Below are 17,135 nucleotides of genomic sequence, written 5' to 3' on the forward strand. Positions count from 1 at the left end.
GTGTTACAAGAATTAGTCTTACAACTTATTTGTGGAAATCGAAGTAAAAGGTTCAATATATAGTGGTAACTGGACACTTTGTAGATGACAATTGGGTATTACAAAAGAGAGTGTTGAATTTTTATAATGTTCCACCCCCACATATAGGTGTTATTATTGTTGATACACTTAGTAGATGTTTCATTAATTGGAAAATTGAAAATAAAGTATCCAATATCACAGTAGATAATGTTTTTTACATTGATGTGTGTGTGTGAAGAGATTGAAAGAGGATTTGTTGTTGACAAAACAATTAAGTATTGGGGGAAAGATATTCCACGTTCGTTGTTGTGCGCACATTCTGAATTTGTTGGTTCAAGATAGTCTTAATGAGATTGGTTTTGTGGTTGATTGTATTTGGGATGGAATAAAGTATTTGTATAATTATGAAGCGTGTCTCCTTGAATTTAACAAGATAAAAAAGCAACTCTCTTTGTCTCTGAAGTAGTTATTTTTTTATTGTCCAACACGATGGAATGAAACTTATATGATGTTAGCTTCAACTTTATAATTTAAAGATGTGTTTTCTAGATATGCTGATGTTGATGTTGGATTCGTTATGTGCCGATTGAATTTGAATGGAGCCAAGTGGAAGATGTTTTCCCGTTTTTAGGAGTTTTTCATGAGATTACAAATATGATTTCTTAGTCTAAATATTCAACGGCTAATATTTTCCTCCCTGAGTTGTATCGGATTAAAAAGCTTAATTAGAAATCCACACATCATTATTCTCAAATGAGGTCTATAGTATTAAGAATGGAAGAGAAGTTTGACAAGTATTGAGGAGAGAGTAATTTGTTGATATCTTTATGTGCTATTTTAGATCCAATATATAAAATGGAGCTTATTGATTTTTCCAATCAACTAATCAATCAATGATCAAGTCTAGTCAAATCCACGACATACACAAACTATCAATTCTTAATCTCATATCACAATAAGTTCACCACATATCATATACGGAGATTTTTTATAATCTTCTATTTAATTCCGACACATAGTTAGATGGTTAATTTATTTCAAGCATGCATAATTTAACCATTTACATTACTTATAGGAAGCTAACCAACTCAATTACCGCTGACTCGTGAGACTTGATTTGATCGGACTTCATTTAATCACCAAATACGATCAACAAACTTACTCAAATTTCACACAGATCTTATAAAATTCATCAAAAATTCACCGTTAGCCCAAATACTATAAAACTAGTATCAAATCAAGGCTAACATTCCTAAATTTTATTTCAAAGACCAAAAATTCAATTATTAATTTAAATTATATCCATAATATCATTTTAACTCAAATGGTCCTTTCAATTTCGGAAAACAGAACAGTTTTATTGTAAAAATTATTGAAAGTTTATTTTACACTCAAATGAACAAAGAAATATGGTGTTTATTTTAAAAAATTTATATAAAATTTATTTTATACTCAAATGGAACAAAATTAGTTTTTAATTAAAGATAACACAAATATCTAAATTTCACATGAAACAAAAGTGTGATAATTGCATCCAAAAGTTACAGCCCTCTGTAATATTTTTCGTCAAATAAATGAGTATATAATTTTATAAAATCATATAAAATTCATTTGTCTTTCAAATAACTCATACAATATGTCAAAATGAAGATAAAATCACGAAGAATATAAATATTATTTTAAAAACATTAAGTCTATGGTTTAAATAAACAAAATAACTCAAAATAATGCACATATATTATAAAATCGAATTTCAAAAGTAAAAAAGAAGAAAATATGAAAACTTATGCCAAAATCATCTCCTAGTAAGAGGGCAAGGGTGATGCTAGGGTTTCCTAGGAGTGTTTGGGGAATGAAATGAAGGTTAAATATAAGTGCAAAGTGAAATTTTATATTTAAAAGTCAAAGTTAAAATCGTATTGGCGTACATATTTGAATATACAACAAATCTTTGAATATTGTTTTTGCTCTAACTATTTCGTTTGAACTCGGATTGACTCAACAATTATGACGTTGGAAATGTAACTTAAAAACCTATTCAATGACATAACTTTCATAAAACTGATATATGAATTCAAAAATCTACAGTTGTTTGAAGTTGACGTATTGACAATAACAACTTTAAGATATTTAATTAACAAAACATGTAATGAGGCAACTCGATTAAGGATCAGATATTACAACCATTCCAACCAGAGGCATTGAGCCGTTTGACTTCACCCAGTTGTTCTAAAATTCAACGATATTGTTGTTAATTATACCCCAACGATTTCCTTGGAATAAAGAATTAGTCCAACACTGTGGTTGTTATTGAGCAATGAATTCTCTTGCAATTGACATTGCCTCGACTATTTTCTTAATATTTTGCTCATACTCTAACCTCGTATGAGCATATACAACATTTTTAAAGACTTTTTTCCATGCCTTCTTATTATATTGTGGATATTTACGAATGATCTAGTGCAAACAAAAATTATATTAGCAAAACTAAATATTGAATATAAAAACTATTGAAGAATGAATTTACCTAGTTGTTTTTTTTTTTTTTTTTTTTTTTTTTTTTTTAAAGTTATTCATCAAATTTCTTAAACGGAAAGCATGATGAATATAAGGAAAAGTACCCAAACTAGCTTTAATGAGTCTGGGATGACGGTTGGAGAAGAAAGTAAATTCATTCCCGTCTCTTGGGATATACAAGAATGTTAAATAAATATATAACACATTTAATTAGATTAAAAATTTAATTGTGCAACAACTTCCGGAAAAGATAATTATGAATAAGTCATTATTAAGATCAATTGTAACTACACTTTAGAAAATAATTTTTATACTTTATCTTCTTCAAGTATGTTCTATCAAGAAAAATAATTAATTTATAACCACGGTCAAGTTTGACTTATTATAAAAATTTATTTTCTTAAAAAATTAAATTTTAATTTACACTCAGTATATTTTACAATTTTTCATGAGAATGATATTTTTAATAGCACTTTTTTCAATTATTTATTATTCTATTTAATATGATTTCTTTATTTTTCTTTTTGAATTGAATAAAAAAAATATATGTAACTTTTCAAATATGTGTGTTTTTTTGGGATTTGAAAAATTTGATTTAAATTTAATATTAAAATAATATATAATAAAATATTTTATAAAAATAAAAAATGAATTTTTTTCCAACTCAAAAAAAAATATATATATATATATAAATTAAAATATTGTACATAGCACGCATTAGTTATTTCTCAATTCATAAATAAAACAAAAAAAAATACTTATAAGAACTTAAAATTCAAATAATTATATTCATATTTAATTTTTATAATTTTATAGTAATTAAATACTATAAAATACAAATAAATTCGTACATCACAATGAAATTGAAATTGGGGGAAGGAAGGATATTTATTTAGCCGAATTTCTCAAACTTTACTATTTAAATTCAATATTTTTTAAAAAAAAAAAAATACATTTTTTCATAGAATAAAATATCCTATTAAACATTTTTTTCGATCCGTCCTTCTTCTTTCCGCGGCGCCTCCGCCGTGAAGCTCATCGCCTACGACGGCGACACCCGGAGCATCACCGGAAGGCACCTCGCCGGCGAGATCATGTCCGAGTTCGCTGATCGCATGGAAATTTGAAGAAGATTGGGTAAGGACAAACGCGAAGATGACGAGAAAAAGGCTATACCCTAATTCAGGCGCAGCGGGTTAAGGGATTGATGAATATATGGTAAGTGATCAGAATAGGAAAATTTAATTCAAGAATATACCAAATCCCAACCTAGCCAATTGTAATTCGAATTCAATTGAGCCCTTCTTGGTTGGCTTCGTTCACACTGGCTCAATACACATGAACCCTAATCCATCTGTGGAGTGGAGCGGCAGCCGCAGACAGATTTATATATGCTTACCTAAAATCTTCATTGCATTCACAACGACTCGGTGGGCGCTCGCTCCCTATCTCTCGCCCTCTCTAATTCAAGAGTTTCTTGTTTTCTCCGCCCAAGTTGAGTTTGGTGAAGTTTTGCCGGCCGTGAGTTGGAGTTGGCGGTGGAAGATTTGTGGATATTGAAAACCCTTGCACTGCCATGGAAGAAGGTAGATGACTTTGTTCCTTTTTTTTTTTTTTTCTCTTTTTTGTGTCAGTATAAGGTTATTGATGGAGGTGTGGTGTTGTGGTTTTTGATTGACTAGAGTCATGAAATCTTAGGCGTTTTTTTATCTACATCATTTGATTTTTACAATTGTGCAAGATTAACTAAAGCTCTTGATACAAATTTCTGATGAATTAATTCAGGCTCTTATATTCCGTAGATTGTGTGGAGTTGTGCTTTGTGATTCTTAGGTTTATGTTGTTTTGGATGACTTGATTACTTGTCATTAGAATTGTTTGATGCTCAGAGGAAGAATGTAATATAAGTGTCCAAGAAGTAGCTAAAATGCAGGAATGGTAGTCCAGATATTTGGCTTCTTTGCCAGGATCCTAATTTCGAAGCATGTTCACCGGTCTATGAAACTTGGGAGCTTTGTTGAGTTTCAGCTGTTTTCATTATTTTCTCTAGCAGATTATGCGGAATCTTTTGGATTATTAGGATTACTTTGCTTCGGTGATAGTAAGTCATCATATAAATGATAACGGTATAACAGTTGATTCATTTTCTCCAAGGTCAAGATATTAATAAGATTATATTTTGCCGACATGTGAATTTAATGGATGTTATCCTTCAAACATTTAATTGTGGACAAATTCATTTTGGAAGTATTGACTTGTTACTTTGATCTTGCGTCAAATGCCGTGATGTCTGTTACTTTTAAGTATAACTCCTTTTCGGGCATTAATGAGCGGACGAGTATGTAATTTATTGTTGACATTGCATACATCTATAACTGAGATACCTTTTTTGAGCATAGATATGTTTTTTAAATAAAAACCAGATTACACGATAACCTGTATTTCAAGTACTGTCATGTTTATGGTGGAAGATTTAATGCTTCTAGCAACTGTTATCTGCCATTGTGTTGTTGATTTTTCACATCTTTCAGCTGATCAAATTGTTGTATGCTTTCATTTGTTTCAGGGCACAGAGACGGCAAATCATCTGAGATTCACTTGGAAAATGATAAAGTCTTGGCTGAGAAGAACAGGACGAGAACAATGAAGACTCCTGCACAGATTCAAGCATTGGAGAACTTTTATTCGGGTAACTTATACTTCTACAATGTCGATCAAGGTTTTGTGCCCTTCACTCTAATAATAATTCAATGATCCTTATATTCCAGAAAATAAATACCCATCAGATACGATGAAAGCAGAAATTTCTGAGGTGACAGGCTTGACGGAGACGCAAGTATATGGATGGTTTTGTCACCAGAGGTTGAAAGACAAGGAGCTTCATTTTAGCTCTGTAGCTGGAGGGCCGGAGCACTCGAGTGGAGTAGTGCAAGATCATGGCAGTGGGCATAGGCCAGATTCTTGCGGCAGTACAAAACTAGGAGGTTTTGATACCAAGGAAGTCGAAAGTGGTAGGGTAATTCTTCCACAACTTTCAGGTGCGGAACTCGTGATTTCTGGAAAGAAAAGAAGTGTATACGACACATCGTCCGGGTGTAGTTCATCATTGAGGGCCCTGCCTGGCAATAATATACTAAAGCCCACCTATATGGAGAATTCCCGATACTTACCTCCGAAGTCTTCTCTGGATATACCTGCTGCAAAACGTAGGTCAGGCCCTTCGGGTTATTTAAAGCTGCTGAATCGCCCCTCTGAAAATCCTGCTGTAACTGCTGTCAAAAAACAGCTGGGAAGCCTCTATACAGAGGATGGTCCTACACTCGGTGTCGATTTTGACAGTCCTCCTCCCGGTTCCTTCAAATCAAAACAGGTTCAAGTTCATGGTAGGTTCATTGAATTAGTATGTTTAGTCGTCTTCCATGCTAATTTCTTTTCGTATTTTAGTTGTCTTTGAATCTGTGATGGTGTTCTTATGGTATTATGGGAAGCAATACCTTATTGATTGACATATCTCAGGTTTTCTCCTTACTGACTTTTTGTTTTTGAACCTCTAATTTTTATTAACCAGAAAACTACGGTAGGAGAGAAGGCATTTCACCTGCTCCAGGTGGTATTTTGAATCTCGACCAGCACCCCAAGTTTGGAAAGGCAAGTGAATTTAGGAATGATTTCTTTTTTCATTTCTAATCATTTATTTATTTGGAACTTTTTGTAAAACTATATCATCGTTAAATATTATGGCGCCCTCTAGTGCAATAATACGGCAATAATAGGGCAATAATATCGATGAAATTGGTGTGAAAGAGACCGTTGATGTGTTTAACTATCTGAATATGTTTAATTCTCTTATGATTATTTAGATGCTGTAGGTGTTGCCCTTTAGTGCAATAAGTTTTTATGGATCTGGATGTCTGTCTTGCTTGAATAATTGTCTTGTCTGATTGCCGTCCTTTTTTGCATTCTAGTTTCCTCCAACGGCAGTGAATACAATAGTGGCCATTCAACTTTTAGATCATTTTGTTTTTTTTGTATTAAAAGTTCTGTTGGTTCATTTTAGTTATTATAGTGAAGAACCATTCTATAAATTGTTGCAACTAATGTATATACCATTGTCCAACAGTCTACTTAATTTTTGTTCATATTTTCTTCCGCATGGGAGTCGGATTATGCGTCATATAAGTAATTACCTTATTTTTGGTCTCAATATTACAGGGATTTGAGATCGGCTCCAGCGGACCATCACTTGGAATGAAAAGGGATAGAGCAAGTTTTAAGGTCCCTCAAGGATCGGATGGGCTGGACATTGTCGGGCACCAAAATGTTTCAACCAGCACGTGCGACAATATCTGGATTCTCGCACTTCCGCGCAGAGGGAGTGCAAAGGTCTGCAAGCAAAATTACATTCCCAGCGTCTTAATTGTACGTTCGAGACTTCTGTGCTAACTCCATTTTCTTCAATAAATGTAGGGATCAAGGATAGGCAAAACCGGTGGCAGCAAGATCAAGATTCCCAAGAAGAACGATATCATTGTACGCTTTAGGAATTTACACAAATCCATGATACTATTGCTTTCATTCGACATTTCTCTTTAACAAATTTCTTATCATACAGGCTTTAAAAAGGCCCCTGGACGGACTTCCTCCTCCGCAGCAGGAACCATCAATAAAGAAACAATCTGTGGCACCCGCCTGCGACGCAACCGATCCAGCCATAAGGTTCAACACTGATTCAAACTAGATTTACTAATCTTGCATCTAAAAAGCTTTTGCATTTTCATTGCCCTGATTCGGGTTACGCTTATTTCTGTAGGTCTGGTGGCGAGCCCGGGATCGGAGGTAGCGTTAGTGATGAAAAGGAGGCGAAAAGTGGAGCAGAGACAAGTTCTTCTGTGGATTGAAGAACTCCAAAGATTGGCTTTAACGTGAGGTTTTGAACTGAGTTTAGTGTTTATGTTTTGGATTATTGAGGTAGAATGATATGTATGACTGTGAGCAGTGGTGGCGGCGGCTGTGGTGGTGGTGGTGGGGTGGGAAACACTCACCCCAACCCTGTTGTTGTATAGTTTTGTTGTTGATAATTACTATCAACAATTTTTTGCCTCAAATGTTTTGTTGTACAGCATTGTTGATTTATTTCCCTTTCTACTTGGGCTGTGTTTGGTTTGTCTTTAAATAGTTGTTGAATTAGATGATATAGGAGAAAAATCTAATGTATTTTATATGAAATCGGTAGGATTAAATCTTCCTCGAGTTTACTTATCTTTATGTCTATAGGCAAAATTGATTTTTAATCCACAGAAAAGATAAAAGTGGACCGAGTGTTTTGTGGTAAGATTTGAAACATTAAAATAAAATTTGAAATTCAATTCGTAATTCCTATTTGGATAAGATGTTACATGTTTTAAAAAGTTAATAGTGCTAAAATCTTTACAATTGTTGTGCAAACATAATTTTTGGAAATACTGTTGATCAAATGGTAGTTTTTTTTTTTTAAAAAAAAAAAAATATATTATATAAAATATTAAATTTAATATAAAATATTTTATTATTTCTGCATGTAACCCTTTCTTAATTTCAAATTTTAAGTTACAATTAAACCACTTCAATATTTTTTTATTAGTCAATAAAAATGAATAAAGAAAAAATAACAAATCATTTATTGTATTATTTATTTATTATATTCATACAATAATTTCAAATATATAAAATCCGTCACAAATTTAAAGTAATTTTTTTACTATTTTCGTATGTCGGACTCAAAAGTATATTTTTCCTAATACCAAAAAATTGAAAAAAATAAATAATAATAATTCAATACAAAATATTATTTTTATACTACCAGAATAATTCTCTATACCTAATATAAAAATACATTAGTCTAAAAATATAAAATAATACATGATATATAACTTGAAGAATAATTTGCATAATTTCTATAAAAAAAAAGAAGAATAATATGCATAATTATTAAATAGTTATTATAATTAGAAAAATAGGAAATATAAATATTATTAAAATGATAAAATATATAATAATTGATAAATATATTCAAATGCTCAATTAGCTTCAATTATATATATATTTTTTCCGTCTATTTTACCATAATATGTATATGTTGGATCTTAAAATTCGGAGGTTCCAAAATAGTTTGTCGATTTGTCGGTGTGGGTTCCGGAAGTACTCCAAAGAGCCTATCCGTCGTCGGATTTTGAGCGGCTCCTTCGGTGGAGCCTGCACGGCTTCGAGCCTAAGCGAGGCTTCAAGCCTAAACGATCGATTTCGATGGATTTAAACTAACATCTATTAAAACTCGGATAAATCTACTAGAAAGCGGATAAAAAGCATGTAATTCGAATTAAAATGCCTAAAAAAGAAACTAGAACATGAAAAGAAAATAGAGAAAAATACGAGTCAATCTTCTTGTGCGTCTGTGTGTCGTGTTTTTTTCTTGTTTTAATCCTAAGTTAGAATAACCACCTCTCCCACTAAAAGGGCGGTTACAATTATTCTTCCACCCCTCTCAATCGCCTGGTAACCTCCCACCACTGCTTCCAACTTCCTGGTAACCCTCTTTCCACTACCTCATAACTACCTGATAACCTCCTTCTATAAACTCCTAACCACCTAGTAATCTCTTTCCATCAGCTCTCAACCGTTTTCATTGTCTCTGGACAGGGTTCCACTTGCTCTGAACTTCTTCTATTGCCTCTGAATCAGATCTGCTGCTTACTCCAACTTGTTTCCATCGTACTCCTAGCCGGTCCACGGAGATGTATCCCCAACAGCCTCGAGTTAAACGGAATCTTCAGTTTTCCTCTTGTTGGCTTATTCCATGGAGCTTTTTGAATAAAGTATGAGAGTGCATGGGCCCTCCGCTAATGTTAAGTACGAAATTATTAACCTAGGGCCAACGGATATAGTTATCCCACGATCTATGGAAGCTGTTGTTTTCTATCTTGTGGAGGCAACCTTCTTCTGCTTTGTGGAAGCACCGCAGTCCAATGAAAGTAGTTGTTTTCAACCCAATGGAGACAACACTTTCTGACCTTATGGAAACATTGTTCCGGGATGAAGTCGCCATAGTCCAAGGAGTTGTTGTCCTAAAGTCCATGGAAGCTACTGCTTTGGGATCTGTGGAAGCATCACAATCCAATGGAAACTGTTGTCTTCGCTCTGTGGAGGCAGCAGTGTTTAGCTCCGAGGCTTGAAGCTCCATTGCTGTTAAGCGGCTCTGTGGTCAATGAGCTCTGACACCACTTTTTTGGTTAAGTCTCCTTCTTGTTCAGGTGCTTTTAGGCCTATGTCCAAACCGTATCTTTCATATTTTAATAAATAATAATAGTCATGCCAATACTAATATACATTTAAAATGATAACTAGCTAGTGTTTTGTATTGCCAAGTGTTGCAATGTGATATTTTTATTTTGTACTCTAAGGGTGTGTTGGTTTGGGGGATTTAATAAGATTTCTACTATTCATCCAATTTTTTCCCCCCAAAAATATCACATCAAACACCTATTTTTCATTTTTTATATTATACTAAAAATCAATTTTACATTCAAAACATCACATCAACACCTATTTATATCACGTCATACAACTATTCAAATTCAAAATTTTTACTATTCAAATCCCAACTCAAAATCCAAACCCCCAAACAAACACACCCTAAGTGTTTTTTTCTTTGTCTCACTCTTCTGATTTTTCTCAAATTCGAAGATTTTCATATAATTTAATTAAATCTTAAGTAAGTCCATCAGTTTTCTTTGTCCGGATAGTAAGTATATATTTATTTTTGGAGTTTAATAAATAATAATTATTTTAATTGTAATAAATAGTTAAAAGTATTGTAAAAAAAAAATTCTTGCTGCTTTATATAAAAAGTAACAATACTATGATAAAGTAGATACATTTGTGGAAAAAAAAAATAATATATATACTTTCTATTTGGACGGAGATAATATAATAATTTTTTTGTTTTTTTGTTTTTTCTTTAATAGGGGTCATACTTATTAATGAATATTACTCTCTTCTCCCACTGTGTATTTTTTGAGGTTTTATATTAAATTAAAAAAATATAATATAATATTCAAAGAAAATAACACAACAAAATTATTTGTCATCTGTGCATGGCTATTCACTAGGAAGTAGTCTCCCACAAGAGATGAACTCGAATACGATATTTTAATATATGAGATATGATAAATTTTATTTATTGAGAATTAACTTAAAATTAATTTTATTAAAAATGAAAAATTTTAAATATAAATAAAAATATTTATTTATTGAGTATACAAAAATAGAAATAAAGAAATTTTGAATAAATGTATGAGTAAAAAGTTAAAAATTTAATTAAACTTATTAATATTTATTAAGTATGTAGGTACAAGGGCATCTCCAACCCGGCCAATCCGCACCAAATTCTGCATCATTTTTTGGCGTTGTTTTTTTATTTAATTTATTTAATTTTAATTTTTAAATTTAAATTTTATTTTTCTAATTTTTTAAAAAAAATTATTGTAAATTATAAATATAAAAAGTTGTTTAAAATAATGAGAAAAGTAGAATATTTGAAGAATATTGATGAAAAATAGAGTTATGATTACAGTAGCAACTATATATTTGGAGTTTGAACTGTGTAAATAAAGTATATGAGTTGGAGATAGCCTAAGGAGTGTATATTATCAAATAGGAAAAAATCAATTTTGGTTCCAATATAACAAAAATTTATCAATTTTAGTCACAATATAAAAAATTCATCAATTTTAGTCTCATTATAAACAATTTCAATCAATTTTAGTCCCGTTATAAATAATTTAAATCAATTTTGGTTCCTCCGTTGAAAAATTAACAGAAATTGCTGACGTAGACACGACAGAAGTGACGTGGCGGCTGACTTAGAAACTACACGGCCATGTACAATTATACACAACCATGTTGTTACATGGTCATGTATATTTCAGTGTATAATTATATATGACCATGTTGTTACGCGGCTATATACATTAATATACGGCTATATAACAACATGACCATATATATTTCAGTGTATAATTCTATACGGCCATGTACCTTTCTGTTTTGGTTTAAAAATTTATTTTTTTGTTATATTTTTTTAATTTTTGTTTTGAATTTAGTATAGTTGATACAGTTAAAATGGAAAAAAAATTAATAATAATCATAATATAATTAAAAATGTATCAATTTTAGTTCAAATATAAACATTTATCGAGTATGTTCTTTTACAAGATTTTGTCTAAAATTTTACTATTTACCAAAAAAAATTCTCTTACAAACATCTAATTATTGTATTGAAATAATAAATTAATTTTTAATACTACTATAATATACAAAATTAAAAAATAGTTGTGTTATTGGATGTTTGTAAGAAAATTTTTTTTTATGAGTAATAAAATTTTAGACAAAACGTTGAAAAAGAATATATCTTATAAATTTTTATATTTGAATTTAAATTGATAAATTTTAATTATATTATGATTATTATTTATTTTGTCCATTTTAACTATATCAACTATTTTTAATTCAAATAATTTTTTTTTATAAAAATATAACAAAAAAATAAAATTTTAGACTAAAACAGAAATATACACGGTCGTGTAAAATTATACATGATTGTGTAACAACATGGTTATGTATAATTATATATTGAAATATACATGATCATGTTATTAAATGACCGTGTATAATTGTACATAGTTGCATTGATTGAAATTGTTTATAGTTTAGATCAAAATTGATTGAAATTGTTTATAATAAGACTAAAATGAATGAGATTTTTATATATTAAAATTAAAATAACAAAATATTTTAATTAAAAAAATTTATATAAAATTTAAAATTTGATTAAAATATATAATTATATATATAAAAAAATTAAAAAAATAAATTACAACCATAGGATAGTCTCAAAGATCTTGTAATGAGTGGTATCCCCGGGTCTGTACCACCATCATTACGACTGTAGAAAGGAAGGGAGAAGTAAAAACTCTATCTCTTAAATGAATGCTATCTTGCTAAACCCCTTCCTTGCCCACTTCTCAGCATTTCCTGCCTGAGTTGTTGACCGCCAGCGGCGGAGCAGATCCATCAAACGGGATGACAGCGGTGTTGGTGCGGCTGTAGGACGGACGGCCGCCTATAGGTGGTAGGGTAGGGTGGGACGGACGAATAAGTTTGACAAATTAGTGATGAGTAATTCTCAATTCGATCACCTTTTGTAATCGCATCGCAATTTTCGTTGATAGGAATTGAAATTGGGGAAGAAACTGAATTTTAATTTACCATATGGGCAATGCGTTGGTCGTTGATCGCTGATCGCTTCCGCAGCGCCTCCGCCACGAAGCTCATCGCCTACGGCGGCGGCGACACCCGTATCTTCACGGGAAGGCACCTCACCGGTGACATCATGTTCGAGTTCGCCAACATCATGCAAATTTGAAGAAGATTGGGTAAGGACAAACGGAAGATAACGAGAAAAAGGCTATACCCTAATTCAGAAGCAGAGGGTTAAGGGATAGATGACTATATGGTAAGCGATAATAATAGGAAATTTGAGTAAGAATATACCAAACTCCAACTTAGCCAATTCGAATTTAAATTCAATTGAACCTTTTGGGTTCGATTCGTTCACCCTGGCAGGAACCCTAATCCATCCGTGGAGGTGTGGCACTCTCTATCTCAAGAGTTTCTTGTTTTGAAGTTTTGCTGATTGAGGAGGATTTGGTGGAGGAAGATTTGAGGGAAATTGAAAACCCTAGAACTTTTTTATCATTCATTGCCATGGAAGAAGGTAGATGACCTTGTTCCTTATTTTTTCCATGCATAAAGTTATTGATGGAGGTGTGGTGTTGTGGTTTTGAATTGACTAGACTCATGAAATGTTAGGCAGTTTTTTGATCTGCAACATTTGATTTTTACTATGCTGCAAGATTATCAAAAGCTCTTGATAAAAAATTGAAGGTTGGTTCTGGGTGCTTGTTGTTGATGATACAGATTGTGGGCATACAAAGTGTAGATATAAACTTCCAATGAATGATTCATGCGTTTACATTTTGTAGATTTGTGTGGAGGTGAGCTTTTGTGGTTTTTAGGTTTATGAGGTTCTTGATGACTTGATTACTTGCCATTAGAATTGTTTGATGCTCAAGAGTAAGAATGTAATATTAGTTTCGAAGAAGTAACTAAAATGCAGAAATGGTAGTCCAGATATTCGTCTGCTTTGTAACTTCTCGCGTCTATCAGAATTCACAATCATAATCTCGGAGCATGATTCACCAATGTCTATGAAAACTTGGAGCTTTGTTGAGTTCCAGCTCTTTTCCTTATCTTCTCTAGCACAGATCATGAGGAATCTGTTGGAAAATTAGGAATAGTGTGCTTTGGTGATAGTAAACAATCATATAAATGATAACAGTATAACGGTTAGTCATTTTCTCCGAGGTCAAAATATTAAAATTACATTTTGTCGACATGTGAAGTATTGACTTGTTATTTGGATCTTGCGTCAATTGCCGTGATGTATGTTACTTATTACAACCCTTTGTCGGGCATTAATGAGCGGATGAGTATGTAATTATTGTCAAGATCTCACACACAAATAGCTGAGATAACTTTTTTGAGCATAGATATATTTTTTAAATAAAGATGAGAATACATGGTAACCTGGATTCGAAGTGTTGTCATATTTATTAATGCTTCTAGCAACTGTTACTAGCCATTATGTTCGTTGATTTTTCACATCTTTCATCCGATCAAATTGTTGTATGCTTTCATTTGTTTCAAGACACCTAAACCAAAAATCATTTGAGATGCACTTGAAAGACGATAAAGTCCTGGCTGAGAAGCACAGGAAGAGAACGAGAAAGACTCCTGCACAGATTCGAGCATTGGAGAACTTTTATTCGGGTAACTTATACTTCTATAATGTCTATCAGGATTTTGTGCCCTTCACTGTAATAATAATTCAATGATCCTTATATTAAAGAAAATAAATACCCATCAGATACGGTAAAAGCAGAAATTTCTGAGGCGACAGGCTTGACTGAGCAGCAAGTCTATGGATGGTTTTGTCACCGGAGGTTGAAAGACAAAAAGCTTTATTTTAGCTCTGCAGCTGGAGGGCCGGAGCACTCAAGTGGAGTAGTGCAAGATCATGGCAGTGGGCATAGGCCAGATTCTTGCGGCAGTACAAAACTAGGAGGTTTTGATACCAAGGAAGTCGAAAGTGGTAGGTAATTCTTCCAAAACAAAAGAAGTATATACGGCACATCATCCGGGAGTAGTTTGTCATTGAGGACCCTGCCTGGCAATAATATAATAAAGCCCACCTATATGGAAACTTCCGGGTACTTACCTCTGAAATCTCCTCTGGATATGCCTGCTGCAAAACCTAGGTCAGGCCCTTCGGGTTATTTAAAGATGCTGAAGTGCCCGTCTGAAAATCCTGTTGTAACTGCTGTCAAAAAACAGCTGGGAAGCCTCTATACAGAGGATGGTCCAACACTCGGTGTCGATTTTGACAGTCCTCCTCCTGGTTCCTTCAAATCAAAACAGGTTCAAGTTCATGGTAGGTTCATTGAATTAGTATGTTCAGTCGTCTTCCATGCTAATTTCTTTTCGTATTTTAGTTGTTTTTGAATCTGTGATGGTGTTCTTATGGTATTATGGGAAGCAATACTTTATTTATTGACATATCTCAGGTTTTCTACTTACTGACGTTTTGTTTTTGAACCTCTGAAAACTACGGTAGGAGAGAAGGCATTTCAATTGCTCCAGGTGGTATTTTGAATCTCCACCGGCAGCTCAAGTTTGGAAAGGCAAGTGAATTTAGGAATGATTTCATTTTTCATTTATAACATTTACTTATTTAAAACTTTTCATAGAACTATATAATCATGAAATATAATGGCGCCCTTTAGTGCAATAATAGGGCAACAAATACCGTGAAATTGGGGTGAAGAAACTGTTGACGTGTTTGACTATAATTTCTCTGATAATTGTTTAGATTCTTAGGATTTTCCCTTTAGTGCTATAAGCTTTTATGAATCTTGACGTCTATCTTGCTTGAATAATTGTCTTGTTTATTTGCTGCATTTTTTGGCTTTCTAGTTTCCTCCAACTGGCATAGATGCAATAATGGTCATTCAACTTTAGATCATTTTGTTTTTATTGCATTAAAAGTTCTGTTTGTACATTTTAAGCGGTTATCCTGTAGAACTATTCTATAAATAGTTGCGATTTTCGTATTTACCATTGTCCAACGGTCTACTTAGTTAATTATTGTTCATATTTTGTTCCACATGGGAGTCGGATTGCATATCATATGAGTAATATGGTGACAATATTGCAGGGATTCGAGATTGGCTCCAGCTGACCATCACTCAGATTGAGAATGGATAGAGCAAGTTTTAAGGTCCCTCAAGGATCTGATGGGCTGCACAACTTCGGGCACCAAAAATTGAAACGAAACTCTTCCCCTGGTAGATCACTTCGAAATTTCTGCTAAAGGTGTCGCTGGTAGCGACAGTAGAGATGATTTTCTGGGAGAATGTATTACTATTGAACATGTTTCAACTACCACGTGCACAAATGAATGCGACAATGTCTGGACTCTCGCACTTCCGCACAGAGGGAGTGCAAAGGTCTGCAGGCAAACTTACTTCCCCAGCGTCTTAATTGTACATTCGAGACTTCTGTGCTAACTCCATTTTCTTCGATAAATGTAGGGCGCAAGGATAGGCAAAACCGGTGGCAGCAAGATCGAGATTCCCAAGAAGAACGATATCACTGTATGCGTTAGGAATTTACACAACTCCATGATACTATTGCTTTCATTCAATATTTCTCTTTAACAAATTTCTTATCCCCAGGCTTCAAAAAGGCCTCTGGAAGGACTTCCTCCGCAGCAGGAACCGTCAGTAAAGAAACAATCTGTGGCACCCGCCTGCGACGCAACCGACCCAGCCATAAGGTTCGACCGCACGCACAATGGCTTCAGACTATATTACTGATCTCGAATCTTGAAAAAGCTTTTTCATTTTCATTTCCCTGATTCGGGTTATGCTTATTTCTGTAGGTCTGGTGGCGAGCCCGGGACCGGAGGTAGTGTTAGTGATGAAAAGGAGGCGAAAAGTGGAGCAGAGAAAAGTTCTTGTGTGGAGTAATGAACTCCAAATATTGGCCTTAGCAGCAGCAGATCTCCACCCTAAGGTGAGGTTATGAACAGAGTTTAGTGCTTTTGTTTTGCATTATTGAAGTAGAATGATTCATGTGTATGTGTATGACTTAGCAATTGTGGTGTTGTGGCGGCGACTGTGGTGGTGGTGGTGGTGGTGGTGGTGGGGCGGGAAACACTCACCACTCACCCTGTTGTTGTATAGTTTTGTTGTTGATATTATTATGTACATTTTTTTGCCTCAATGCTTTCTTGTACAGCATTGTTGATTTATTTCTCTTTTCTACTTGTGCTGTGCTTGCTTTGTCTTTATATAGTTGTTGAATTTGATGTTATACGCCAAAAAGATTTATGTATTTTATTATTTTATAGGAAAAAATCATTAGGACTGGATCTTCTTGAA

General features: G+C 33.2%; 1 protein-coding gene and 1 long non-coding RNA gene across 7 annotated transcripts; both read left to right on the top strand.

Annotated features, from left to right (window-relative positions):
• The first annotated feature begins 3,517 nt into the window (after positions 1-3,517).
• LOC127259007 (uncharacterized) lies at positions 3,518-16,968 on the top strand. 3 transcript variants are annotated; one of them, XM_051286125.1, is made up of 9 exons: positions 3,519-3,756; positions 4,034-4,124; positions 5,105-5,227; positions 5,307-5,921; positions 6,107-6,186; positions 6,751-6,921; positions 7,006-7,068; positions 7,151-7,254; positions 7,349-7,685. In XM_051286125.1, the coding sequence occupies exons 2-9, from the start codon at positions 4,115-4,117 to the stop codon at positions 7,434-7,436; spliced, it is 1,254 nt and encodes a 417-aa protein (XP_051142082.1). In that variant the 5' UTR covers positions 3,519-3,756; positions 4,034-4,114; the 3' UTR covers positions 7,437-7,685. The 3 variants fall into 3 exon arrangements, with proteins under 3 accessions (XP_051142083.1, XP_051142082.1, XP_051142080.1); XM_051286126.1 differs by lacking the exon at positions 7,349-7,685 and adding an exon at positions 16,634-16,968 and having other exon boundaries at positions 3,518-4,124; XM_051286123.1 differs by having other exon boundaries at positions 3,519-4,124.
• Positions 12,556-15,378, top strand: LOC127259010 (uncharacterized). Of its 4 annotated transcripts, none has more exons than XR_007840417.1 (6): positions 12,556-12,703; positions 12,804-13,087; positions 13,198-13,348; positions 14,342-14,463; positions 14,561-15,124; positions 15,308-15,378. It is a non-coding gene; the product is annotated as an uncharacterized LOC127259010 (long non-coding RNA). The 4 variants fall into 4 exon arrangements; XR_007840415.1 differs by having other exon boundaries at positions 12,568-12,708; XR_007840416.1 differs by having other exon boundaries at positions 12,689-13,087; positions 14,543-15,124.
• Positions 16,969-17,135: the final 167 nt, after the last annotated feature.

This window comes from Andrographis paniculata, unplaced genomic scaffold (assembly GCF_009805555.1).
Source record: "Andrographis paniculata isolate CXL003 unplaced genomic scaffold, ASM980555v1 Contig5END, whole genome shotgun sequence".
Taxonomy (NCBI): domain Eukaryota; kingdom Viridiplantae; phylum Streptophyta; class Magnoliopsida; order Lamiales; family Acanthaceae; genus Andrographis; species Andrographis paniculata.